The 26,835-nt window shown below is 45.3% G+C and overlaps 9 protein-coding genes across 9 annotated transcripts; 6 read left to right on the top strand and 3 right to left on the bottom strand.

The window, feature by feature from the left end:
* Positions 1-1,933: 1,933 nt before the first annotated feature.
* LACBIDRAFT_328609 (uncharacterized protein) lies at positions 1,934-2,942 on the top strand (the record flags this gene model as incomplete). Its single annotated transcript, XM_001882666.1, has 6 exons — positions 1,934-1,949; positions 2,030-2,174; positions 2,223-2,627; positions 2,676-2,791; positions 2,847-2,859; positions 2,924-2,942. 6 exons carry the CDS (start codon positions 1,934-1,936, stop codon positions 2,940-2,942), a joined length of 714 nt encoding a protein of 237 aa, XP_001882701.1.
* A 308-nt stretch (positions 2,943-3,250) lies between these two features.
* Positions 3,251-5,133, bottom strand: LACBIDRAFT_328608 (uncharacterized protein; the record flags this gene model as incomplete). Its single annotated transcript, XM_001882504.1, has 10 exons — positions 3,251-3,273; positions 3,475-3,551; positions 3,601-3,643; positions 3,705-3,980; positions 4,026-4,161; positions 4,239-4,241; positions 4,302-4,368; positions 4,596-4,599; positions 4,731-4,903; positions 5,054-5,133. The coding sequence occupies 10 exons, from the start codon at positions 5,131-5,133 to the stop codon at positions 3,251-3,253; spliced, it is 882 nt and encodes a 293-aa protein (XP_001882539.1).
* Positions 5,134-6,079: 946 nt separating this feature from the next.
* On the top strand, positions 6,080-6,458 carry LACBIDRAFT_299780 (uncharacterized protein; the record flags this gene model as incomplete). The annotated part of the gene is made up of 2 exons (XM_001882665.1): positions 6,080-6,234; positions 6,281-6,458. 2 exons carry the CDS (start codon positions 6,080-6,082, stop codon positions 6,456-6,458), a joined length of 333 nt encoding a protein of 110 aa, XP_001882700.1.
* Positions 6,459-7,945: 1,487 nt separating this feature from the next.
* On the bottom strand, positions 7,946-10,992 carry LACBIDRAFT_328607 (uncharacterized protein; the record flags this gene model as incomplete). Its single annotated transcript, XM_001882503.1, has 10 exons — positions 7,946-8,290; positions 8,347-8,721; positions 8,771-8,868; positions 9,058-9,152; positions 9,205-9,348; positions 9,690-9,703; positions 9,793-9,869; positions 9,982-10,149; positions 10,305-10,315; positions 10,967-10,992. 10 exons carry the CDS (start codon positions 10,990-10,992, stop codon positions 7,946-7,948), a joined length of 1,353 nt encoding a protein of 450 aa, XP_001882538.1.
* A 610-nt stretch (positions 10,993-11,602) lies between these two features.
* LACBIDRAFT_299777 (uncharacterized protein) lies at positions 11,603-11,833 on the top strand (the record flags this gene model as incomplete). The annotated part of the gene is made up of 1 exon (XM_001882664.1): positions 11,603-11,833. One exon carries the CDS (start codon positions 11,603-11,605, stop codon positions 11,831-11,833), a length of 231 nt encoding a protein of 76 aa, XP_001882699.1.
* Positions 11,834-11,987: 154 nt separating this feature from the next.
* LACBIDRAFT_299776 (uncharacterized protein) lies at positions 11,988-13,776 on the top strand (the record flags this gene model as incomplete). Its single annotated transcript, XM_001882663.1, has 4 exons — positions 11,988-12,100; positions 12,154-12,239; positions 12,293-12,869; positions 12,960-13,776. 4 exons carry the CDS (start codon positions 11,988-11,990, stop codon positions 13,774-13,776), a joined length of 1,593 nt encoding a protein of 530 aa, XP_001882698.1.
* A 3,710-nt stretch (positions 13,777-17,486) lies between these two features.
* On the top strand, positions 17,487-17,657 carry LACBIDRAFT_299774 (uncharacterized protein; the record flags this gene model as incomplete). The annotated part of the gene is made up of 1 exon (XM_001882662.1): positions 17,487-17,657. One exon carries the CDS (start codon positions 17,487-17,489, stop codon positions 17,655-17,657), a length of 171 nt encoding a protein of 56 aa, XP_001882697.1.
* A 3,970-nt stretch (positions 17,658-21,627) lies between these two features.
* On the top strand, positions 21,628-24,892 carry LACBIDRAFT_294618 (uncharacterized protein; the record flags this gene model as incomplete). The annotated part of the gene is made up of 8 exons (XM_001882661.1): positions 21,628-21,962; positions 22,047-22,079; positions 22,421-22,475; positions 22,955-23,017; positions 23,060-23,255; positions 23,486-23,598; positions 23,652-24,320; positions 24,380-24,892. The coding sequence occupies 8 exons, from the start codon at positions 21,628-21,630 to the stop codon at positions 24,812-24,814; spliced, it is 1,899 nt and encodes a 632-aa protein (XP_001882696.1). The 3' UTR covers positions 24,815-24,892.
* A 132-nt stretch (positions 24,893-25,024) lies between these two features.
* Positions 25,025-26,669, bottom strand: LACBIDRAFT_328604 (uncharacterized protein; the record flags this gene model as incomplete). Its single annotated transcript, XM_001882502.1, has 4 exons — positions 25,025-25,044; positions 25,097-25,132; positions 25,386-25,805; positions 25,862-26,669. The coding sequence occupies 4 exons, from the start codon at positions 26,667-26,669 to the stop codon at positions 25,025-25,027; spliced, it is 1,284 nt and encodes a 427-aa protein (XP_001882537.1).
* Positions 26,670-26,835: the final 166 nt, after the last annotated feature.

Genomic DNA, 26,835 nt, shown 5'->3' with positions numbered 1-26,835 from the left:
TGCTTTTTCAGTTTTGTAGTCTAATTTCGACTTTTGTAGTCTTTTATAGTGTATCAGTAAACTGTGTTGTCTAAGTCCGACTTTTTTGTAGTCTATCAGTAAACTTGGTAGTCTATATCTGATTCTTATAGTAGGGGATGCACCTTCCTTTTTTGGTCATTTTTCCCACAATACAATAATTGTAGCCCTTTCTTTTAGCTTTCTGAATATACTGAAATCATGTTATTTGGTTTTGTTTTCATAGAGAAAAACACAAAAAAAAAAAAAAAACGCGACGCTTTTGAAACTCCTTTACCTCATATCTCCACAACGGGAGCACTTCAGAACATAATTCAAACAGATTCGGGAAGCTACAGTGTAGGGCTACAACTTTCGTTTTTGACCATTTTTGGTAATTGGTCATGTGACCACCCTCCAGGGAAGCCCATTGCATGGACCCTGACATGTGGGATACATTTGAACAATCACAATGAAATGCCCAGGGTATCTATTGAAAAATCACAATGAAATACCCAGGAATACATTTGAAAAATCGCAATGAAATGCCCAGGGCTACATTTGAAATTTTGCAATGAAATACCCAGAGTATCTATTGAAAAATCACAATGAAATACCCAGGGATACATTTGAAAAATCGCAATGAAATGCCCAGGGTATCTATTGAAAAATCACAATGAAATGCACCAGGGATACATTTGAAAAATCACAATGAAATGCCCAGGGTATCTATTGAAAAATCGCAATGAAATATCCAGGGCTGCATTTGAAATTTCGCAGAAAATGTGCTGGGTATCTATGGAAAATTCACTATGAAATACCCAGGCCTACATTTGAAATGCCTTTCAAAAAATCCTAAGCATTATAGATATGGCCTCTAGGCTTAAGTCTAAGTTATAGAAATGACCCTCTAGGCTTGGGTATAGTTTATAGAAATAAAGTGGTAGCCACTAGTGGCATGGAATTGGCCTTAGAGGGAGTACTGGCTTTGGGATCTGGTTCCTCAGTCATTGACACTCCTTTCCCTTTCTTCCTCATCATCAAGGGGGTTACTCATTTGCGACTAGCAGAGTTGTTGGTGTTGCGTATTTTGTTGCGGAGATTGTCGTCTCCTCCTGAGGGAGTAGCTGAGCTCATAGAGGAAGTGTATGATATGTCTTGCTGGCAACTTCCTGGTTTACGAGGGGGCGGTTGATGGTCTGGGCGTTGGTAGGGTAAGGATTTCCCTGGAGTGGTGATCGTTAGGGTCGCTAGGGCCAGGGAGTCATCAGATTCAGGGTCCTGAACTGAGAGGGCCTTCATGCAATGGCAGCGGGCATAGCTCAACATGATTGGGAGAGTTGAAGGGTTTCTGAACAAGTCGTAGGTCCCGAGAGCAGCGAGTGAACGCGCTGATTGAGGACCAGACGAGGTAGTAACCAGGGTAAAGGTTGACGAAGATTAAACATCCAAGCCTTTGGTTTGAGGATTCTCGAGAGCAGCGGATGTTCGCACTAACAAGAATCGCGGGGCTTCAGACAAGTCTTCGTTGTCGGTTGTAGTGGTAGGTAAACTAGGCACCATGGTCAGTTGACAGATTGTGTCATTAAGACTTACCTGTTGGGGCTTCTCCTCGCCTCGGCACTCACAGACTTCATCTTGATGAAGTCCGTGGTGCCCCCACCATTGTGAAACTGCACGGTCGTCCTTGGCTCCTCGACGAAGTCGTAGATGAGTGATGGAGGCGGAGAAGATGCAGGGAACATGTGAGAGAGCACATGGAGCAGTCACGGACATCGTGTCTGGTATCCCAGAGGGGAGGCAGAAGGCTGCCTAGCCATATACGAGGTGTGTGACTCACTCCACATGTTAGTTTATGTGGAAGTTAGCAAGTGGTTTATTAGTTTGTCTCGGCACAACATAACAAGAAGATAACAAGAGTAAATATGATGGTCCCATGTCACGCAAGATAGGTAAGTAGTACTACAGTATCACACAACCTCTTGCAGAGAGGCTAGCATTGGTCGATGTTTCAAACTGCTGGGCCTTAAAGGTAGTGGAGCGATGACAGCTGAATTGCCTGATGACCAGAAGTGCCAGCCTATCCTTGATCAAATGGCGAAAGATCCAGCTGGCTGCCATGGGCCTTCGCTAATCAAGGAGGCCATTGCCCACGAAACAGGGATCCATTTGACAAGGTTTGTTGCCAACGACGTCCTCTGCAATATTTGCTAATTGGTCTTCAGAGACTTCATTCGAAAGGAGGTTGTCCTTCTTGACCCTGAGGCTTCTGCTGCACATGAACCAACAGCAAAGAAAATCCCGTGCAGCACTATCATCAGTCTTGGGCCTCACCACGAGTGGTCCTGTGATGGCCATGATAAATTATCAGCAATTGGTTTCCCTATTTGGGCTGTTCGTGATGTCTGGTCTGGAAGGTGGCTAGGTGTGTGGGTTGTACCAAATAACCAGTACATGCAGACCATCACGTATCTGTACCTGTCTCTGGTTGCTAAGCTGGGAGGTCAGATCCAAGCTCACTCTCTTTGTGTCCAGTTCAGGCTTATGAGTAAAGCAGGAATGCCACTGCAGTCTACAACAGATTGTGGTTCTGAAACCGTCATGATGTATGGCTTGGCAAATGCTCTTCGGTTTGTTTTTTTCTGTAGTGTTTTCACCAATTGTTAATCCCTGTGCAGAGAACAGTTTTCTCCAGAACTGGGTGTTGTCAACATTGGCCCTGCACACCACTTCCTCAAGAGTGTCCACAACATAACTATTGAGCGAGGATGGGGCCAATTGCACAAACAGTGGGGTGTGAATGTGAAGATTTTTTGGGAGCAGGGGTGCAGAACTGTATGATCCCACAGTTCCTAAGCAATAGTAAGTGAGGTTTGAGCTCGCTACCATTTTCATTCTCACATAAATCTCTAGTGACCTTGTTCAGTGGCTTTGGCTGCGGTTAATCCAGCAAGAGTTGGATAGCTTCGTGTCACATAGCAATGATCACAAGCCACGAACAACCCCAGGGAAGTCGAAGTCGCTTCCAAAAGGTGTCACGCCACACCTAGCGTACTCTTTTCCTGAGAAATACAGAGCCACAAATTGTCTTCAGTCCGTTGAAACAGGCATTGTCAAAGGTTTGATGAAGGAGATCGGAGGAGGGGAGATGGTTGAGTTTGTTCCCCAGCATATGCTGCAAAGGCCAAAGCTGTTTACTTCAGCCTTGGCCTTGGTGAGCTCACTCTTACAAACATTTGGTCTGTTTTCGAGGCTATGCTGCCACATATGTAAAGTCTGTTCAAAATTGATTGCAGTTGTCAAATACAACAAGTAAGGGTGTGACATCAAGGACCATCTATGGAGTCTCTTCCCTCCCAGTCTTCACTGGAGAAAATCCTAGTCGAAGTGGCCTTGTTCGTTCCTGCAGCACAGGAGTGACATCTCGCCTTTCCAAATCAACAATGGCATCTTTCAACCCAAGCTTTCTGCATATACTCTGGCACTTGTGCTCCTTTTTCCACATCTTGATGTGCTCGTGTCCACCATCCCAAAATCCTGTTTCGCTCTCACGCCTGTACAGAAAGTTGACTTTTAATTGCAAGAAAAACATGACAAACTTACGAATGAGCCTGTGGGTCAAATAAAATAACTTCTTTATCAGGCCCTACAGCACCTTATGTCAAGGAGGTCAACAAACAATTTGATTTGGACTCGAGACATCAAACCTTGCAAATCTGTCAGAAGGTAAGAGCCTTGACTATCCACCAAGACGTGGTGAGCATAGGGATCAACAATCCGACCAACTTCATCAAGGTTGTTTCCAGCGGCATCACTCCCACTGAACTTGCGCTCAGTATAGAGTCCAGTCGTAGTGATCAGAGGCACTGCCAAGAAAGTCAGGAAGCTCAGGCTCCGAAGGTCTTCCTCACCAATGTCGGGGCACGGAAGCATACCAGAGCTAACATCGCCAATAAAAGCATCTTGGAAATTCCAGTGAATACCTGCGATAGTGTAAGAGCAGGTATGAGAAAGAGTAAGAAACTCACTTGTACTCACGTCTACTTCATGCGCTGCAAGTCGCAAGGTGAAGGACTCAGCAAAATATTGACCCAGAGCTAGAAGTCGCAGCTCAGAAATCAGATCGATTTGGTTCTGCGCTTCAGTGACACATTGGGGTTTGCACTGAAAAATTGTGTAAGTTTTACTATTTGTCCGGCCCTGGAATGGCATTCAGTTGTGGGACAGATCGACACACTCACGACCTACCAAAAATGCGAATTTCATGAAACCTTTTGCCAGATACCCATCTTTTGGACCATCACCCAGGGGGTACAGACTGGTAAATTCTGAGACACCATCTTGGGGGGGAGGGGGGGTCCAGCAGGGCCTCTAAACACGTAAATTTATCTAAACACGTAACTTTATCTAAAATAAATAGGCCTAATATGATAAAATTTTGACCAGTTTTAACATTACTTTCTGCCAATTATACAACACCCTGGCCATCTGGAAGGACAACCTTAGGTCACATATCCTATCCACATGCAAATGTCAAGCTATACGAAAAGCATTACAAGATCAGTGATGAAGAAATGGTGCTGATGTGAGGAGTTTACCTTTCTAAGCCACAAATGTCAAGAAACAAAAGAAAAAGGATGGCATGGTGATATCTGAAGGCAATAGCACAAGAGTTGCAATGGGGTGAGTTGTCTCCATGCTTGTTCAGCAGAAAAGCCTGACCATGACCTAACTAGATCTCTTGATGGAGTTGTTGATGAGGGGTCCGCAGAAGAGACAGAGGGTGATGAAGAGGTCATCAAAGAGGGTGATGAAGAGGTTATTCCAAGTACTGGGGAGGCCGATATGTTGGACAATCAAGAGCTTGAAGGTGATTGTGTTTTCGTCAAGCATCTCCTGGGGATCACTGATCACACACCTTTATCTTCAGAAGTATCAACATCCAGAGTGGGGAGATGACATTGGATTAAGAACTTGGAGCAAGACAGGCTGATCTGTGCTGGTTTTGGGTGTAAGCAAGCTATTTCCAAGAAGGAGCTTCTGCACTGTTACTCACCAGGGTGCAACTTTGTTGTAAGCTGCCAGCACCCAATTGACCTCTCTGGCACTGGTCCATTTAACAGTACCATCTAACATGCTGTGGGCTCCTTGAACGACCTTTGGCAGATTGGTTTTGTGATGAGGAATGTTGAAAGAACATCAGACTTTGGGGCACAGTAGGAAGTGGCGGAGGCCAGAATAATCACATGTTTTTCCTTATTTGGAAGGTGCTAGAGGGGGGGAGGTCATTCAGAGGGCTTAAACACGCAACATAACATTGTGTCATGTACTTTTACTTTTGGTACCCCTTGCCATCACCAATGTTTTTCTTCCAATCCCTGGCAATTTTTATCGTCTTGGGCTCAAGACAGATGTGATCTTGAACATGTCCTTCTTTATCTGCGGTCACCGTCATTCATGTGTACTCATAGCTGTTGAAAGGAATATCAATTGGGGCCACATCATCAACATCAAAGCTAGAGATAGCTTTTTTCCGAGGCCGAAATGAGCTGGTATATGTTGATGTGAAACCTAACAAGCACTTCAGACGTCAGGGCACGTTAACCAATAAGAATTAGTGCTTGGAAGTCCAGTCTCAAGACTGAAAAAAGACTGAGACTGAACCGGACCCAGACTGCTCAAGACCGGAAATTCTCAGGACCGTCAAAGACTGCAACCGCAGTCCAGTCTTCAGTCTCTTATGATTTCGGAAATTTCAAGACCGACAAAAGACCAGTCTAACTGGTCTCAACTGGTTCTTGTAACCAAACACAAACACAACTTGTAACTGAACACAAACACAAACATGTAAGTAAATGCAAACACAACACTCCTCCCACCAAATCCCCATCACTGTCACCACCCTTCGTGACCACCGCCTTGCAAAGTGAGCGCCCACCATGGGCTAAACGACATTTAGGCCACACATTGACTGCCACCTCACACGCTGGAGGCTCAGCTACAACACCCACATGGCCATAGTGCGCCACAGCCTCCACAACAACAACAACAACCCCCCTGCCGTTGCCTCTCCACATCGCCTATGGCCACCACCGCCCACTACTGGCGTCATCTGCACATGAACAAGCGCCCACGAGGTCGATGCGACAATGCAGCACATCTGTGCTGCATTGTCTCACTGCCATGTCGCTGGCAGCGACGTGGCAATGAGGGTTCATTGCTCTGGGTTATTCTGTGGTAAGCCCCCCCACCTTCCTTTTATCATCTCTCACATCAATTCCAGTGCCATGTCGCCAGACGATGAACGTGACTGCCCACCACCCACCTTGGCGATCGATGACCACCACCACTCACCAAGATCTGGCGATGACTGTGATGGACCCCCCCTGCCTACCACAACCGACAACTCCCTCCAAGGTGCCACGCCGCTGTCAGCGACGTGGCAACCAAATAACGAATGACAATATCGTTGTTCATTGTATCATACACAGTAAGCACCTACCACCTTCCTCCTAACCCAGCTTGCTAATGATGTCCCCACCACGACCACTGCACAGCGCAACCACAACCAGGCAGCAGGTACGCGATGCACTGGCAATGATGACTACAAACACGGTCCCTGACAGCATGCTTGTCAAACAATGGGAGTATGAGTGTATGTATAGAGGGTGTTTATACATGTAGAATATAAATGTAGTTATTCCATAGTAAACCCCTTCCTCACTACCCTCAAGACCGGTCTGGGACCGGTTAGAAACTGGTCTGAACCGCAACTGGTTCAGACCGGTCTTGAGACTGCAAAAAACCGCCCAAGACCGCCATGAACCGGTTCCCATCGGTTTGGTCCAGTTTTTTGAGGCTTTTCAAAATACAGGGACCAGTCTCAGTCTCGGTCTTTCCAAAAAAAGTCAAAAGACCGGACTGGACCGGACTTCCAAGCACTAATAAGAATCAAACTACCTGTGCTTGACACTTTTCATTTGGTGCTGGCATGGCTTGATCGTCTGGTAGATTGCGATACCCGAGTGCTGGCAGTGAATGGCACATCATCGTCTTCATCAGACCACTTCTAGTAATGTTTCTCACATCATATAGTCACCTGGTGATATATTCAGGATAAACTTACTGTATCTACTTCAAAAATGTAGACTCGAAGAGGCATTCGTCTCTCCTTCTAGTTTTCACAGGTCCAGTCTACAGGACTGAAAATATACATAGGACTGAATTGGACTGAACCACGGTCCGGTCTTTTTCCAGTTGCAGTTGCCCACATTTGTGGTCAGTCCAGTTGCCAGTTGCCATGTTTTTGTAAATATTTAAAAACCAAAAAAGACCGGTTTAGACCGGTTGCAACCGGTCTTTCATCCCATCACATGTTGGACCTTACTCGCACACATTTTTACTCAATTTTCGGTCCCTCAATCATCAAAAGCGGTCAAGAATTGGTTGAGATATGGCCAAAAACATTTTTATACACAATTTGAATGTATATCCTTTCCGTTTTTGCCATAACTCAGTCAAATCTTCACGGAATTGCTTCGATTTTTGATCAGTCTACGGAGAATTAAAATATCTATCTACGTATGCAATGTACGTGAGGTAATATTTAGTTTCTGTGGTGTAATAAATTTTACAACAAAAGACCGATCGCAACTGGTCTGGACCAGTCTTTTTCGTGTTGTGGACCGATTAGGACCGGTCTAAAGCGGTTCAGTTGCGGTCCCTTAATCCCAGTGAAAATTGACCCTGTGCAGATCGGGTTTCTCCGGATCAAATCGATATATTTGCCAATTTCCGGCCATCTCCCCTGTTCAGATTGGGCTCCACCGATCCATTTGGCCATTTTTTAGGGTCGATTTTCACTGGGCCTTAATATCTGGATCGGTCTAGACCGGTTGCGGTTGCCAGTTGCGTCGTTTTGAGGTAAAAAACTGGACTTAACTGGACTTTAAAACACTATCTCCTTCACATCGCTCGCACTGAGTTTTGAGTCAAGCTTCAAGCTTTTGAACATTGCATGCACCATTCCGACTAAGTGAGTTTCAGTGGGTTCAAAGTGGTGAACAGTTTTGTTTGCCAAGAGTCCGAATTGTACGCTATGATAAACACTGTTCAGAGAGTAAAGATTCATCACAAAAAAAAGCCTACTCTGCAAATTCAGTGGAATGGGAGTTGACTGCTGTGCCGAGATTACATTGTTGTGAGCCTTCTTCAACTCGGCCTTGGCAAACTCAAGAACATCTTTTGCCAATTCACTTCCCTTCCAGATCCAATGAAGAGGTAATGTCTGCGCCTAGGAATACATAGAATGTCAGAAAGTAATATATATTGAAGGCAAGAGTGGTTTACCTGTTTGGCAGCCTTTCTGCCCAGCAGATAGATCCATAACGAGATTTCAGTTGTATATGTGTCAACTTTTGAAGCCTTGCAAACCATCGCTAGTTGCTCCTTCATCCAAGTTGCTTGTTGGAGCTGAGGATTTTGCTTGCTTGCAGCTTGGTTGAGGCGATGATCGGATGCTGTTTTTTGATATTCTGCAGCATGCCCAATAAGACCTGTTCTCAAATCTTCTTGAAAAAAAGGTGAAATGATTACAGATAGACACCAAAGAAGATATAGAGGTTCCTCACTGTTGGCATCCAGCTCTTTCTGGATGCAGGCACCACACCACTCATGTTTCATGAAAAGGTAAATAACAGAGCAGCCTAAGCATTGCGGCTGGTGCTGTAGTTTGTGTCAGTAAGATCCTGGGTTGAATAGTACGCTTTCTTACCTCGACATCCCCACGTTCAACTTCGGACTTCGCAGCAGCACGCTTGACACACTTTTGGCAAGTGTCTCCATAGAAATATGGAAAGTCAAGCCTGCAACCTATGCACATACCCATGACTGCTGAGCAAAGATCTGGAGAAGAGAACACAAAATTGTGAGTATAGTAGACTCAACAAACTTTATCCAATCAACTAGACAGTTCATCCAACTTTTCATATCAGGCAGAAATCCACAAACACTGACATCATACACGCTAAAGATCTACACCACATACAGTACCAAACTTACGAGCTAGGCGCCAAACTGACACATTCCAGAGCCTGGAACCTCGAACATGCATAATGCTGCTCCCAAGCGGCACTCTCATGAACTTCTTTGCTTTCCTAAAATGCGAGTTGGTACACTCTCTTCTGGGATAGAGAGACTGATACTTACTCATTCCTTGTGATCTCGGGTGGCCCCAAAATAACACCTAATACTGAGCTGAGGTCAATGATTCCTATATCCTCATATGAGTGTGCGCGAGGGGATCCTATAGGCGACCATGCTTTGCTCATAGCTGCAACCACCACAAGAGTACTGCAAAGTAGAGAGGTCAGCTCAAGCAGCTCAAAGAATGAAAAAAGAAATCGTCTACCATTTCAAATAAGTAAAATAGGCCTAATTAATGTGAAAAGATGCCTAAGGAATCGCAAAATGTCGTCTTTGCGTGGTTGTTTCAATCTAAGAATAGGCTGACATTATTATACACCAAACAAACAATAAGCAACAAAGCAACTGACCTCTCAAGATATAATTGGTGGAGCCAAATGGAGGAGTTGTTGCGGCAGTCAGCGAGCTTGCGGATTGGCATGAATCAATGTATTCACAAACCCAGTTGAAGCCTGCCAGAGCCTGCTGGAAAGTCGGCAGCGACTCACTTGCTGGCACTCGGCTAAACCAAAGCATCAGGTGAGTCGAGCAGGACACAGTCCAGCAAATTTTGCAAGTATGAACTTGCGGATTGCAAACAGGTCCTCCCACCAGAGGACTGGGGGGTGCTGAGACAATGCCAGTAAGGGCCAACAGACCAGGTACAGGTGAGGAAGGTGCACGCAGGCCTAGGAGAAGTCAGGGAAGCCAAAGGGACAAGCAACAAAGGTACCTGCGAAATCTTCAAAACGGAGTGGGAGGTGAGAAAGTTGGAAAAGGATCAAAAGAGGATCCACTCACGTCTATAAGAAACAGACAGCACAGAGGAAGTGGGGATGCCCACCAAGCAGGGTGATAACGATGGAAAAGCCGAGGCACGGCAGAGGCAGAGTGTTTTCCCCCAGGCGGCTTTTGAGGTGGAAATTGAGAGGAACACAGGTGAAGCGGTGCCCACATCAATGGTGGAGACTGACATGCAGAGGTCCTCAAGCCAGTATTTGAAAGGGTGTGTTCTGAGTTTGCAGACAACATGTTGAAGGAGGGAGAGCGACTGAAAGCAAGCATAATTTCAGTACAAGACTCTAAAGAAGATTTGAAAGAGAGTAGACAGACTGGAAACGCACCAATTAAAAGGCTTCATACTTGCAAGGAGAGGAGCAGCAGCCATCAATTTGCAGCTGGGAGGTGAAGACAGTGGCCACACCCTTGAGGTCACACAGTAAGACCAGAGTAACGCAAGCAGTGCACAGCAGACCATCTACCCAAAAACCAGCAGTAGCAACATGCCTTGGCGCTGCCCTTGGAGAGAGAGCTCTGGAGAAAGACAAATGCAGTGAGGGAAGTTTGCAATGCTGGCATGAATCACATGACTTGTTATTGGGTCTTGTTCTGATTCAAGCAACAATGCTCGTCATTGTAGAGTGCTGGAGGGACCCATCCCATAGAAAGAACAAAGAATGGTGTTTCATTAGGTGTATATACAAAGCATATGTGTCGACAATTAAATCAGAAAAAGTTCAAACATAAGGTGAAAACATAAAAGGCGAAAAACATAAGTGAAGAGAAAACATAGAATGGTACTTGAACGAACAGTTGGAACCAGGGCATAACCAGCAAAGAGCATCGGGTCCCTTGTGTTTGAAGTCTGACTCCAAGGAGATGCCTTTGATCAATTGCAAATATTGAAATCCTGGCTGATACGCAAGGCGCACCATACAGGTCTCGAACTGGCCATCACCCTTGTATTCGACCTACAATTCTCCTCCAAGCATGGGTAAAAACGCACCTGCAAGGGCCTACATGTTCAGTCATCAGGTAAGAGTCAATTCACAAAGTATTTGATCTGTGTTTATGATTGACGCAAATTGAAGCAAACTTCACTAAAAGATGGAGCACGAGAACAACACGCTGCAACCAAGCTGCAACTTGCACAGAAGTGCTGTTGCTACGTTTGGATGCCACTGGTTTTGGAGATTTACTGCCATATCTGTCTGTAACTACCCTTGGCCATTAATGTCTTTCCCCCAACAGCATCAACCACAGTCGCGGGGCCATTAAGGTTTTTGAGCCTGAGTCGAATTGACTTCAAAGTCCACAAATGTTAGGCATTGAAGGGCGAACAGAGGTTAGAAAGAAATCAGACACAGCCTTAGCCGAGCGGTGAGTCTTCTATATAACTTTCCGCTTGAAAAAAATATGCCAATATACCAAATTTGTTAGTTCTTCTCAAGGAGCTAAGCCACCAGTGCTCGATGCTTGCCTTCATTGCATAAGAGGTTGGACCTACAACACCCTGGGGCAAACCTGCACACAGCCACCTTCTTGAGCTGCCCAAGTATTTGTAGAGTCTACGATCTTCGCCCTTGATTCTGTTCTTGTTATATTTTTCACCTGCATTCACCCACCTTAACAAGCAGTCCACATGAACAATAGAGGATTACCTCCCAAGCTCAGACTCCTCACCACAAAGGCCATGGATGACTACCTCCAAAAGTTGACGAAAGTCAAGCCAAAACATTCTCTTCCACTTGTTTTGCCCTGTGCCAACGTCAAGCCGAAACTCTATCATGCTTGCGGTAATCCAGGGAGGATGGCTTGCAGCGTGTGCAAACTTGTGTCATATTGTTCGAAGGTGCATGATCTGCTTTACTGATTGGTCGTCGTTTTGCTTCCCTGACCTTCTGTGTGTAGAATTGTCAGAAGACCCATTGGCACCGGCATAAGAAAGGTGTCTCTCAGTGCCTACGTCCCACAGTGTTGTATCCAAACTGTTTCAATTTTCAGACTGCAAGAACACACTGCATTCCATGAATTGGTGGCCTGGCTGGACTGTTGAACAGCGCTTACCTTCATTTTTCATGGGAGGGCCTGGAGAATGGATTAGCCATGATTGGTTAGCTTTGTCAATGGGCATGTCGCTGTATGCTTATCGCTCCGCCTGCGCATGATAGACGTCTAATATTCTATTTGTAGATGGGGTATTACTTCCGCCATGGATATGATTAATCTCCCCAACAACGAGAACGATCCAAAGAAGGATTTTTTCTTGGCCTTCATTGGTGTGTATCTCAGGGATCGAGTCATTTATCGCGAGGCTGAAGTCATGCTTCAGCGTCTGGAGATCTTCGGCACATCGCGCGCACTCTCAACTGTCTTCCATCCAACTACTCTGGGAACCTCAAGATCCTATTGAACGACTGCAACATGCCAATCGTTTGTCGCAATATTGTCATACTCCTCATTTTAGGAAGCATTGTGGACAAAACTACAGCCACCGATATTGCCCTACACTTCCAGTACTCGGTGTTCATGCCTGCAGAATATTGTGTCACAATTTCGTCAATCATAACGTTTTTATTGAAACGAGCCTATGACCAAGGATTCGGATCCATAGTCATTCCTCTTGGCCAAAATTCATTGCTGACCTTCACATTAACTAAAGCGATGTGCATTTTTTTCGAGCATTACATCTCCACCTCTTTCTTGGCACAAGAGATCCAAGACCAATACAGCAAAGTGAGAAATGCACCAAGCCATGGAGATTACCGCAATAAAATGTATGCAGCGCTGCGACCATCGCATCACGTCGCATTCCTCAAGTTCCGCCAATTCGGCCTTGTCCTCCCCTGCGGGGCCCCAAACGCCCATTTCAACACCCCAAACCTCTCCCTTTTCTCGCTCAAAGGGGAGTAGTTAGAAACCGATTACGCTGACCCATTGGAAGTTGGGAGTAAGTCTATATCCTTCTTCCAAAACAGCATGACTTAACTGCTGAACAGTGTAGGGGACGTGGTGAATGTCGGAAAAGCACATGGAGCCAACGCCGAAGACATTTACGGCTGCCTCTACTTTTTCCTCTCCAAACAGCTGCGCGAGGTGATTGACAGACTACAAACCACATCAACATCCTTCTTTGTCCAGATGCTAGATGCATGTGACCTTGGGTGCCAGATTCGAGATGGCTCTTTGGCTGCAGACGGCATCCCTTCAAGCATCCGTTTCGACCACATCAAGGTTTCAAACATCATTGATGCCAATTACGTAGGTCTGAATAACATTTTAACGTCCTGGTCCCCTTTGCTCTGTGTTAACCACACCACTGCTATCGTTGGGTATTTCATGAATTGGTTCACGATCCAATGCAATGGCCGCGTTTTCGGGGCGCTGGAAGGTGGATCGGTTAGCAGTAAGCTTATGCGTAGTTTGATGGATAGAGTAAAGCAGGTAAGGTTTCACTGTTGTGGATCACACAACTTGATTTTTACTTTATTACAAGGGCACGGAGTGGAATTACTTGAATTTGAGTACGTCCAGACTGAATTTGTTGCTGGTTATGACTTACTCTGCTTGGGTGAGATGGAGACCAAGCTGTACATCCTTCCTGATGTCAGTGACACAATCTATGATAATTCCAAGCCATTTTCCGAATTCTTGAAGAAGCAAGGGATTAATGATATTCTCAAAAAGACAGACTTGACCTCAGTGTTGTGCCGGTTGCGCAACTGCTGTGAAAGTCGCCGACTGTCACTGACTGCAACCAAACACAACTGTGACTTGTGGAGTGCCAGGGGTGTCCTCTTATATTATGTAATGTAATTTTAGGTGTAGACACTTCTGAGATTTCGACTAGACTCGCAACCAGTCTGTTCGCAAGCTCAAAAAATGTCAGAATTGGAATGTTTGGCGGTGTATGTTTGGCAGAATGTTTGGCGGCTACATCGGTCCAAAACACCAGGGCGCTATGCATCCTCCTGCATCTCCCTCTTCCCGTTCAAGTACAATTCCATGCAAAGGACGGCAAGCTCATTGTCAACAGCAAGCCTGTCACCATCATTGGTGAGCGTGACCTGGAGCTCAGTTGGTGCTGAGTATATCGTTGAGGCCACCGTGTGTCCTTCCTCTTCTGATTTAGACACTTGATGCTGACTGCCATCTTCTGTCTAGGGTGTCTTCACTATTATGGAGAAGTAAACATTTAACATTTTCTACTAAGCCATCCTGAATGATCGTCAACATTATAGGGCTTCAACCCACTTGAAGGGTGGTGCGAAGAAAGTCATCATCTCTGCCCCATCAGCCAACACACCCATGTTCATGGTTGGTGTCAACCTTGACAAGTAAGACCCTGCCGTCAAAGTCATGCATAGACATCTATCATCCATTTTCTTCTTCTTGATAATCAAGGGAACTACAGATCTTGAATGTGTCCTGCACAACCAACTGCCTCGCCCCTCTTGCCAAGATCATTCACAACAACTTTGATATCGTTGAGGGTCTGATGACGACCGTCCATGCCACCACCTCGACTCAGAGACCATTGACGGCCCATCGCACAAGGACTGGCATGGTGGACATAGCATCAACAACAATGTCATCCCTTCATCCACTGGTGCTGCCAAGGCCGTTGGCAAGGTCATCCCTTCGCTCAATGGGAAGTTTACATATGATCTCCTTCCTTTGCTTTCTATTTCCATTGCTTACTTTTGCCTTTGCTCACAATATAGCAGCCTCGCATTCTGTGTGCCCACCTTGGATGTACGCAGGCGCTGGAATCCAGTTGAACCCAAACCTTGTCAAACTCATTTTGTGGTAAGACAATGAGTATCTATCATTCACACTCTTTCCACCATGGGCAGTATTACATATATGTAAGTACAGATGAGATGTAAAGTGATGTAAGTCTTGTACATGTCATAAGAATACTAAGGGAGATCCCCTGAAGCACAGCATGTCTTTGAGCTGCTCAAAATAAAAATAAATTGGGGGTTGGATTTTTTTGCACACTTGGATCTCCAACTTCCCACAGGGTAGGTCATGTCTCTGAACGAATAACTACATACCCCTTGTGGTGAAGTGCACGAGGCAACGTGGACTAATATTTGAACATCACGTGTCTGTTGTCACGTTTCCGGCCATACAGATCGCCACACAGATCGCCATACTTTCCAATGCTGACATGCCCTCCCCAAGCTCTATGCAATGTTTATTACAACAATAAATTATGTAAGACATTACATTACATAATCCAAAGAGAAAAAGAGAAAAATGGCAAGCTTGCGAACAGACTGGAATATTTTGTGACCCTTTTGGGCGGAGGCGTGACATGCCTGCAAGTCTGTCAATGGACTTAGTCAAATTTCGTTGAGTTCACTATAATTTCTTGAAACCTCTATCAGTGTCAGCGAAGACCGTATGAATTCAACTTCTATGCATAATCTATGTAAGTTACTGCTCAGTCCTTCCCGTTCTGAACAGTTCCATGCAATATGACCAGTGCTTCATTTACGTCTTTGAAGTCAAGATTCTTGCTTATGACTATAAACCCAAAGCCTGGATCATGTGCGAGGCTTGCGTTGTGTGTGTACCCAGCTAGCTTGAAGCTGACCTGCATCTCTGCGGGAATTGGATGACAGTGATGTAGAACTTGACGATGATGGCAGTGCATCTGGGCACGATTCCAATGGTGAGGAAGGCCCCGGCCCGAGAGGCTCAGGTTCAGAATCAGACAATTTGTCACTGCAGCCCCAGTCATCTCCGTATTTAATAGTCAATGGCAACAAATTCGTAGCAAATCGAAGAGAGACGGCAATACAAATCGAATACCTACAATTTCACCAGTTCTGTAGCTTTTCAAGAGCAAGCACCAGGACGGGCGCTTCATGCAAGGCACAACATTGGTTCTTCAATTGCATACAGTTCTTTTTGGGCAATTGGAAATACACGTGGAGCTTGTAAAACCAACCTGGGCAAGCCAGCTCAAAATCTGTGCAAGTCTGTGCGAGTGTGTTAGCGTCAATCTGGGCTTTGCTTCCGACAGCGAGTTAAATCTCTCAATGTGAAAAAATGCAGTGAAAAGGGGCTGCCCGTTTGCCTTGACTACTAATTCCATTTCAGGCATCAGCATCCTCTTCCTCAACAATTATAATAAGAGACGACCAGAAAAAGTCCTATCGAGAGCAGAGTGATAAATAGATGTGTGTATGCCAAAAAAATCCTAACATTACCGCAAAATTGAAGCATCCAATTCCTCCTAGCTGACCATATGATCGAGTGGTGGCAGCTGTCCTGGAATCCATTCGCCACCGTGCACTCCTGTAGCATCAATCAGGAAAAATGCTGGGAACTGGTAGACATTGTAAGTCGCACTTGAGACAGCGACAAATATGTAGGGCTACATATGCATAAACATATGCACTCAAAACTGCGGGATACACTGGAATCCCTTTTGTCCTGATATATTTACTCTCAATTTCTAAGTTTGGTGACGGAATTGCACATCCATCATATGCATAAAACAAACTTAAAATAAAAAAGGGATCAGTTCCAAAATATGAACAATTAAATATGATCTGAATTCATATGTAGAATATGCTAAAATCTTGGTCCAGGAAGTTCAAATATGAATGCAGATCATATTTATTCATTCATATCTTGGAACTGATCCCTTTTTTTATTGTAAGTTTGTTTTATGCATATGATGGATGTACAATTCCATCACCAAACTTAGAAATTGAAAGTAAATATATCAGGACAAAAAAGATTCCAGCATATCCTGCAGTTTTGAGTGCATATGTTTATACATATGTAGCCCTACATATTTGTTGCTGTCTCAAGTGTCGGTGAAATCCGGGGGAGACGTTACAATATGTAACACACATTACAATGCATTTACAATCTCTTCACCATAGCTGAAATGGCTCGTAGATGTTGCAACTATGTCACCTGCTCCTTACCATTCCTTGCTACTTTATGGGACTTACAGTGTGTTGCATAAATAAGTTCAGGTGATGGTTTTTAAAAAGCTGTTTGCCCATGTTTTCACGTGCCCAAAGAGAGTAATTTTGTGATGAATGTCATGTATAATCATCACAATAGTCATGGCTCAGCCACAACCAATTACTTGCAAACAACATTTTGTGAAATCTCCACCTGAACTTGTTTATGCAAGACCCTGTAAGTGTTTTTTCAATATGTCAAAGTCACAGGAAGGATTGGATCCACAGTGGTGCCACCTTTTCCCATTCCACCTTGCTCAACCCTCAAACACCCAGCCTCGTAATGTCTCACTGTATGGCAGTGCTCAACAGAGCTACTGTCTCTCTAGGCTCAGCTTCCTCTCAGAATTGTGCCGCCTCCTCAACATCTCGTCAGCCCTCTGCCTTTCCTGTCAATGTTGAATGTCCAAATTCGGAAATTTTTGGACCTGTGAACTTTTCCCTCAATGTCCAACTTCACACTCTCCCCTCCCCTCCTCCTGCACAGTGTCTTCATGATTGGGTATGTGCTTGGCCAGCACAAACTCACTCATGATGACACTGACATCAACACATTGCATACTATGGCAGAATCTTTTTACCAAAGCGCAACAAATTCGTCAACTCCAGAAGCCCATCTGTGGCACAATGCAGCCAGAAGACCCTGGCCGCCCGATGACACATGCCAAGTATGTGATGGGCAGTAAGTATTGGAGAGTGTGACATGACCTTTGGATGACGACAAAGGAAGGTGACATCAGGAGAGTACCGGGCATGGGGGTATTTGGAGGTGGTGACATGGGGCCTCCATTTCGATGTGGAGGAAGTTGTCCATGGGCGACAGGATGGGTAACACAATTTTGAGGTACATGGATTCACACCATTTCCATAGCTTTCACTGACAACGCAATTTTAGACCATCAACTATTACTCGCAAGATACTGGTAGTCTGGTATTCAGTGTGATTGTTCTGAATGTCACGAGGTGATCCTTCCGCTCCACTCCTTTATGAATGTGTTCTCAAGTTCCCCCACTCCAGTGATTGCATCTGTCGCTTTTAATGTGTGTTGTTAATTCACTCTAATACAATTGTTTACTTAACTACCTTATCCAAGGAATGTTTTGATTCTACGAGAGTGACGAGGGAGATGATGATATTGTTACTGTCTTTGGCAGCACAAATGTGGGTGCAGGCAGATGAAGATCACAAGAAGCGTAGGCTATTTAGTACTGTGCAAGGTGCAACCATATTTAAATGAATCTTCCTGTACATATGCATATCCCAATTGAGATTGTGGCAACATTCTATCTTCATACAAATCCACTTGTAATTGGCTTGCAAGTTGCAACCTGATAAAATATATACATTTCTGACACCTATTGGCAATGTGTGCAATTATTGTGTGACATTACAATGCTGCTACTGTACTATGACAATGTACTATGTTTGTTCAGGTGTTTGAAACCCATCAGGTGTTTTAAACTGTGGATTATTTTACCTTCCACTTGCCTTGGGGCCTTGGAATTTTCACAGAAGGTGTATTTATGCATTACATTTATTGTCTCAAAATTTTAGAACAAGAGTCAAAGACTTGTGGTCTGGGGACATGGATTTGTTGTTTTCATTACACCTGACAAACAAAAGTAATGGAATGTTCTCTCAGATCCCTCCAAATCGGCTTGACTCTTTATTCTAAAACTTTCCAGTTGCATTTGAATGGCATACTTAAGTTCAAATAAAAAAATTTAGATAGCAAGGTGAAGTTGTCTTTTCAGGAAGGGCAAAAGACCAAATTCTGCTGTGAAACAGCTCGAAAAATGTGACATTTGCGTGACATTTGCACATCATCCCCGGTGAAAATCAACTCCGATCAGGCCGAGTCACAGTGACTACTGTCATGTGACCCCTAACAGGTCATCAGCACTAACGGGTCAACAAGCTATAGCACCACAACAATCCATGCTATGCATTTGAAATTTTGAACAGAGTTTGACAATGCACATGCGGCTGTGTGTGGAGATTTATTGGATAGAACATTGAGTATGAGCTGAGATATAAGGGAGATAAGATGGTCACATTGTTGTTTTGCCAAGTTTGCCCATAAAAGCAAGTCTATCTAATTGACAACCATTTCTCTCCACAGTGCTAGCCTCTATTGACACAAATATTTTTGAGAGTTTACAGTGGAGGTATTGGTAACTCACACACAAAATTTTAAATCAGATAAGGAGAATATGGGGTGTCTAAGAATATTTTACGGTTGGCTTATGGGGGCTGACCAATTCAGGACAAACGGGTCAAGGCATTTTAACACTACCCAAAAGCATCCCTCCTAAATAAAACTTACAGATACAATATGTATATGTTTCCTCCTACTCACTTGCAAAATTTTATGTGCTCCCAATGAGAGGGAGGCGTGCAATCTGCAATTTAAGCTAAAGTGACCCAGTAATGGTCACATGACAGTATGGTCAATTTGCATGGCTTGTGTGAGCATCAATCGAGTTAGATATATTTCAGGCGATTTGCAACACTAAAAACCGCGCTGCGTACATGGCTTACATAGTGTAATATCGAATTGGATCGAACTCAAATCTATTTGTATAGAATTCTGTCGATAAAATGACACCTTACATCGCTTCAATTCTAGGCAATCAGATCTACCTCGGAATAACCCGAGTCATTTTTGACTGGGCATCATCCATCAGCCAAATTTGTTGTTACCTAGTGTGACACGAGTTTCAATCTCCTGATATATCTGAACCCTGAGCACCGGACAGCGAACACAACACAATTATACCAAAAAAAAGTAGATATTCATATAGAAGAGAAAAAATATTATTGGCTTGTTAAAAATTTAAAGAATTCAATGAAGTGGTGAGGCAGAAATTGCGCAGCGGTGAAAAAGTTTCAAACACCTGAACAAACATAGTATCTTGTAAAATATCCCTCAGCAATGTAAGCGGTGATAACTGATTGCACTCATTGTAAGGTGGTTGCGAGCCCTTTTGATCCTTGTCGTCTGGTAGCAACTGAATCCAAGGTGATCAAAATAGTCATGGGTTTTTGCTGATGATCATGATCTTCTTGGCATCTTCTGTTATTAGTTTCATAACACCGTACTACAGTCGTGGACAAGCAAAGCCCACTAATTCGGTATCTCAGTAAATAATGTATCTAGAGCTGAGATTTTTCCAGATTCTGGCTCGGATTTGCGAAATGCGTCGAAAAACGCACCTCCGAAGTTTTTCCCACAAGGAATTGGCGTGGCCAAAATTTTCGACTAAAAAACTGCAATATTTAAGGAGAAAAACAGGTCGAAACCGGCCAGAAATTATCGAAAGTTGGTACCTGTGCTGAGCTTCGGCTGGAAGCTACTCAGAAAGGGCAAAGATTCTATCAGAAAGGGATTTCCCTGTTGTTTCCCTGCATTGAGAAAGCCTAGTAGAGCCTAGTGTGATGGAATTTCTTAGTCCCGTGATAGATGTCACATCAAAAGTGACGAAGTGCCCAATTTGGGTCAATGTTTGGCAATTTTTTCCAGAAGAACCACTCCATAAATTGTTTCGAAACTTGATGGGCAGATTGTTCTCCGTGAAAGGAAGCGATTCCGCTATTGTTCATATTTTTCTTGGCACTTTTTGGTGTCCGGCCAAAATTTTAGGGTGTATTTCTGTATATGGCCATTTTCTCCAAAACGGCTCGTGAGACTTGGCTGAAATTTGGCCAGAAGCTTCCCTCAACATATCTGCACGTTTTCCGGGCACTTTGGTAGCCATCAATACATTTCCATTTTTATTAGTGGGCTTTGCTTGTCCACGACTGTAGCCAATGGTATGCCCACAATAAGTATTACGCCGTCCCTCATGGTCAACCTCAAAATCAGTATTCTCAGGCTTAGGTATTACACCACCTACTGAACGTTCCATTCGCATCGGCAGGTTGCGCTGACCCTGGCCATGCGGGCCTAGGCTTGGCGGGATTCACATTCATGTCAGAGTGTGGGATTTTGGGTGCGAGGATATACCCCCGTTAAGTATAATTATCATCAATCGAGGCTACTTAAATAGTCTAACTTCGGGCCCTTCCCTGCCAACCAACTCCCTTGCAGCTCCCAACAACAATTATTATGCGAGTCCTATGTACTTGGAGATAATATCCAAGTGTCCCCGGTGTCCTTTCAATTTAAATTCGTATCCATTTTGGATAGACATCAGAGTAAGTACACAGACAGTAACACGTTTGTTGGTGGGAGCGAGTTGAGGCGCCCTTGCTGCGCCATCATGTCATAGGCGCCGAAAACCTCTGACTTGGCAACATGCAACTCACACGTTAACTGGAGGAGGCAAAACATTTCTCTGTACACGAAAGCTTCCTTCACGTATTCCCTCTACAGTGTAAATTCCCTGAACAGTGTTCACCAACTTTACTTAAACGATCGAAAGTATCCAATCCTCTTGTTCTTGGAGCGATATCTGGCGTCCCGAACGAGGATGTCTATAAATAGCATATAGGTACAGTGATCGAAATATACAAACCTTTGACATACCTTTGACATACCTTTGACATAAGAAATTTAATTCGTGCTCATATATAAATGGGCTGATGAAATACAAGGTCGCCCGTAGGTTTCTCCCTGCCTCTTTTCTTTCCCCGCGCCCCTCCGTTGTTTCATCCGCCTGACGCTCACTCATGGCTAACAACCGCATGACTTACCTACGAACCGTCTTCATCGTTTTCTTTCTCCTCATGGCTCAATTGACGTTCGCGGAACGCGTCCGTGTCATGCGCCGCGACGCTATGATGAAGGCTCCCTTCAAGCGCGACCTGCCGGGACCCAATGCTAACATTGGTCGGGATCTGAAGACCAACGCTGCCCGCATGGCTGCTGGATTGCCTCCTCTCGCACCGAGGTCGCTTTATCCGTCGCCTACTAAAGGCATGTTTGGATCACAGTGGTCGGCACTGAAGGCTGATTGTCTACTCACCTATTTTAGACCGCCGAACCCCCAAACCATCTGGCAAGGGTGATTGAATCTGTAGTCCCTCGCCTTGGTAAGTTTATTCCCTTCGATATTCATAGTCGTCAGACTGACTGATAGTTTCGCCAGGACTCCCTCGTCAGGAATTGACCCTAAGTTTGAGTTAGTTATTGATATACATAGATTGAGTTGAGACGGCAACTTGAATACGGACCAATTATTGACACTTTCATGATCACCGGTTCTGCTAGCCTCAGAGCAAGGACGACCAGGACGCTTCATGCGAACCACAACAGCAGTTCTTCAAACCCAGACATATATAAGTTTTTTTTGAGCAGTTAAGCCAGCTCAAACCTGCTCACGATTTACAGTCGGTGACTGTGACCTAAGGTTGGTGACGCAGAACAACTGTCACAGAGGGTAGCACGCAAAATGGATTGTGGTAGATACAGAACACGATATAAAGGAATCTATAACAGTGGTAGATACAGAATATGATGTAGGAATCACTTTGCAGCGTTAGAAAACCGCGCAGTGCGATGTAGCGCGCGCCCAGAGGTAGGACCCCATGGCACCACACAAAGTTGCGAACGTTTGTCTGTTGACGACTTTTGGTGACTCTCTCACAATTTACGGTCGATGACTGTGACCTCAGGTCGCCGACCCGCACAACGCTGCTTGACCTTGAGGCGACAACACTCCATCGTATCACCTGTACGCACTCCTGCCCCTCTTGAATATCCCCAGATATCTCACCTCCGAATATACAGAGACTGCGGGTTCCCAACAGGTTCCCCTAAAAGCAAAACCCAATGCTTTGCCTAAATTCTCTGACGATGATAGCTGGTATTACCATGTTGCAATTTGGGTTGTACTGATAATTCACGCAACAGACGCAGTTGACTTCAAGTTGTTATACTTGGGCAGAACGTTTCGTTGAGTTTTCACGTAGATGACTTTTGCCTATTGCACATATGTACCAGTAAATCCAAAGTAAATCTTGACTTGAATCATGATACTCTCCACAAAGCATCCAGAGCATAGTAAAGAAGGAGATGACCAGCGGAAATTTCGAACGCTGCCAGAGTGACGATTTCCTGGTTAGTAACGGCGACACTAATTTTTCAGTTTTCACTTTACAGTGTTTTGCATATTGTTTTGCACAACAATTTTTTCGTGAGCACTATTTGGTTGTGTTGCGACGTGACATTTTTGGTCCCGAAAGATCTGGTGTCTGGAATCTGGCCCATTCCTCAAAGAATCTGAACACACACTGTTACACTATCATCATGGCACCTTGGCAAGGAGTGTTCTGGACACGGAAAAACGAAGACGACGGTGGGTTCAGGGTTTGGGACATACCCGTCACAACACAACCAAATAGCGCTCACGAAAATTCGTTGTGCAAAACAATATGCAAACAATCATGGAGTTATCACGTCAATCAAGGAACCAACGAGAGAACCCTGCTGGGAAGCGCTCAGGTCCAGAGATATTAAACTTTCTCGTGCCCACGCAGTCGCACTGGCAGTGACTGCAACACACCGTGACCTCTTCTACTTACACAGCCATCATGGCAGCTTCGAGAGGCTCACTCAATCCCTTCCCCCCTCCAAGCTATTCCATGAATGCGGGGGTACCTCCACGAGGGGCGATCGACGCAGCAGGGCCAGCAGACGAGGTGAGTTCACTTCATTAGCGCGCGTGGAGTACTACGCACTGAAGCCTTTCCAGACACCCACCAGTAACGGCACCCGCCAACGGCCCTCAAACCACGAGAACTTTGACCGACTCCTTAGGATGCAGGAAGCTGCTACACCTCCCCCAAGCTCAGCCTCCCCAATCAGCCCAAACACGTTCATGATGACTCCGACAAGTCTGACAGACGTCTCCCTGTCTCACTTAGAAGCTGGACCAGCAGACATAGGGGACGCCCAAGAGTTTGACCGAGAGGCGCCGCGGTACCAGCAAGGATCTATGGTTGTTCGACCTCACAACGCGACGAATTACATCTCCCTAGTAAGGATGTCCACAACCAACAGGCGGATTTTCTCCTTCTTTGGCAACAGCACATCCATAAAAGACACTTTTTGCATCGACCCTCATTTGAATATTCCTGGCTCCGTGCTGGCAGCTGTGACGGGGGAGACAGGCGAAGCTGCGCGTCGTGCCGATCGAAGGCGGAAGAATGTCAAGTTGGAAATTGAGAACGGCACCATGGATGTTGTTCTGCACCTTGTAGCTGATAACGATTCAATCTCATCGTATCGAAGACGAATGGCGTCGTCTGCGAATTTGAATGCGAGATTGGCGGAGAAGCCGAAGCGCCAGACAAAGTTGAATATCAAAGTCACCACCAGGAAGAGCACGCGGTTCAAGGCTTACCCACTCAAAGCTCGCCTTGTGAGTGTTGACTTCCTTATTCGCTCTCCCGCACCCTGAATATGTTTTCTCAAACTTAGCATGCTCCTAACCCGCGCCCACCCATCCATCTGACTTGCACAACAAACTCTCCAGGGGATCCAGGAATTCCTAGCACCGCCTCCCCCGTGACCCTCTTCCTCCCGCGCAACTTCCGTGGTCCTCTTAGACTACGAATCACTGCGGGCAACATCGACCGCCACCTCTACCTTTCCCCAAGCGTGTTGAGCGCGGCAGTACCACTAGACGAGGACGCCATAAACCGAGGATACTTCATTGGGCCGTTGCATGAGGATGGGGAAGTGGAGGAGGATGATAATGAGCTACGTTCCGGGAATCTGAACGATTGGAAAGGGGATCGGGTGGAGATCAATGTGGAGGATGGCAATGTGCGAATACTCTATGAAGATGAGCAGTTGGGCTGGTTTGAGAATCTGAAAAGTAATGGGTGGATGTGGCCGAGGGAATGGAGCTGAATATAGAATGAGGAAGGCGGACAAAATGATTCTTGGCGGAGGTCGACTATGGACATTACATTACACAGCATTCAACGGATCATTGGGACCGCTCCGGAATCTCTCTCTCTCTCATAAATTGCAGATATAGCATCCTCTCCCGCATCTCAATTGGGCAGGCCCGCTTCTTCAGATTCTTTCTTCGCAAGTCCTCTACATTCCTCTACCGTTTCATTTCGACCCCTGTTTCCCTATAAATAATAACATCCACATAAGTGCACATGCCTTCAACTTGACAGTTACCTTGGCATCCACGGAACCACTTGAAGGCTCCTGATTCTGCGAAATGTGATTGTAGTAATCTGTGTTCCACTACCTCAGAGAATAAATTTCCATTTGGAATTCACAACATAATCCCTTCATAATTAGAGTTTAGCACGAGATAAAAGATACTCGCAATTGGTTATCTCGTTAACGGAATCAATCCATAAAAATGGAAAATCAGAGGTCTTTACATGGTATTTGATGGACCAGATGGAATGAATTATAGTACTCGATGGAAAGGGTTACATGCTATCTTTAACGTACTGACGCCAACTAATTACCTCCCTTGCTTGAAGACAAGGCGTCGGACTAGCTTCAATATACTCCAACTGGTCGGCTTCCAGTTCCCGATAGGTGCGCCATTCATTGTCCTTACAATTCACGACCAGCACCTCCTTCAGCGACATCCATGTCCCCTCCCCCTCGAAGATTTTATCCACGGAAAGCCAGTCACACTGTCTCAAATCTTGAGGGTCTACCGTACTCATTATAAGAACGATTTTCTCCACAGTGTTGTTCCCGTTGCATGACGCCAATATGTAGGGAACCCACCTAAACGGCTCAATTGAGGAGTAGGTTCCGGGATTGTCATACACTGTCTGTTCAACAGAATAGGTAAGACTGATGGATAATGTGAGATGACGGAGGCCGGTAAGAATGCCGAGATCGAGGCCATGGTCGATATAAACTGAGTATGAAAAGTTCATGTGAGTTTAGTAGGGTGAGGGATAAATCACTGCTCACCATCTTCCCCATACATGGTAAATTCTAGCGATTGAAGAGAGGAGGAACACAACTCAAGCAGCCCTTGTAGACCCCCTCGACATCTGGTATACTCAATCGCACTCAATCTGGACCAATTAAACGGTGTCCCGGGTCCGGTGAGGCAATAATGGAGACCGCCACGGAGACGGACTTCTTCGACGTACACCTTTCCTCTTTGTCCCGACAAAGAAATATTGTCGGGATGCCACAAAGACTCCATATCCACTTCGAGCGTTTTGAGATTTTGCACCACACCCAGCAAGTTTACGGGAATGTGACGGCTATTCAGCTTGACTGAGCGTAATCCGCTGCGTTGCAGAAGAGCCAAGATGTAGACTTTCACGAACTCATCGAGCTCATTCCATCTTACTGAGATATTCAGATAGATTGACGTTAAATGATGCGTTAGATGTCTGACCAGGGACAGGATGCCCCGCACTTTTTCTGTGCTAGCATAGCCTAAGTCATGCAGCTGAGTCGAAAGGAGTATAGACTTGTCCTCCTGGTAGAGGGTAAGAGGGGATTCGGATAGTTCGATGTAAACTTCGTGCGCGTGAGGAGGTAAATAATCTTTGTGAATGTGGACAGCCATGTGTCGGTATGGTCGTGGATGGCAGTAAGGCCGAAGAACTGGGATCGCGGCACACAAAGCTATTATCGTGGATGTGTCGAGGTAGGTGTCAATGATGTGATACATTAGATCTGGGGGAAGGGGTATATTCCATTCATTTGAATGGTTAGCTATGTCTTTTTCGCTCTGGGTAGGTCGTCCTCGGCGCTTAAACATCGTGTGAAATCGATGGAGGAGGGATGGGGAAGAGGGCATCTTTCTTGAACGAAATCGGCGCAGCATCCTGGGAGGTTCGAGGTGAAAATGGTAAGAGCGTAGGTGTAGCGGTGGAAGGGGCGCAAGTGCTTCCGACGATGCAAATGCGTGGTGAAGTCGTGGTCAT

This window comes from Laccaria bicolor, genomic scaffold (assembly GCF_000143565.1).
Source record: "Laccaria bicolor S238N-H82 LACBIscaffold_17 genomic scaffold, whole genome shotgun sequence".
NCBI classification, from domain to species: Eukaryota; Fungi; Basidiomycota; class Agaricomycetes; order Agaricales; family Hydnangiaceae; genus Laccaria; species Laccaria bicolor.
This window is presented reverse-complemented; position numbering and strand designations above follow the sequence as displayed.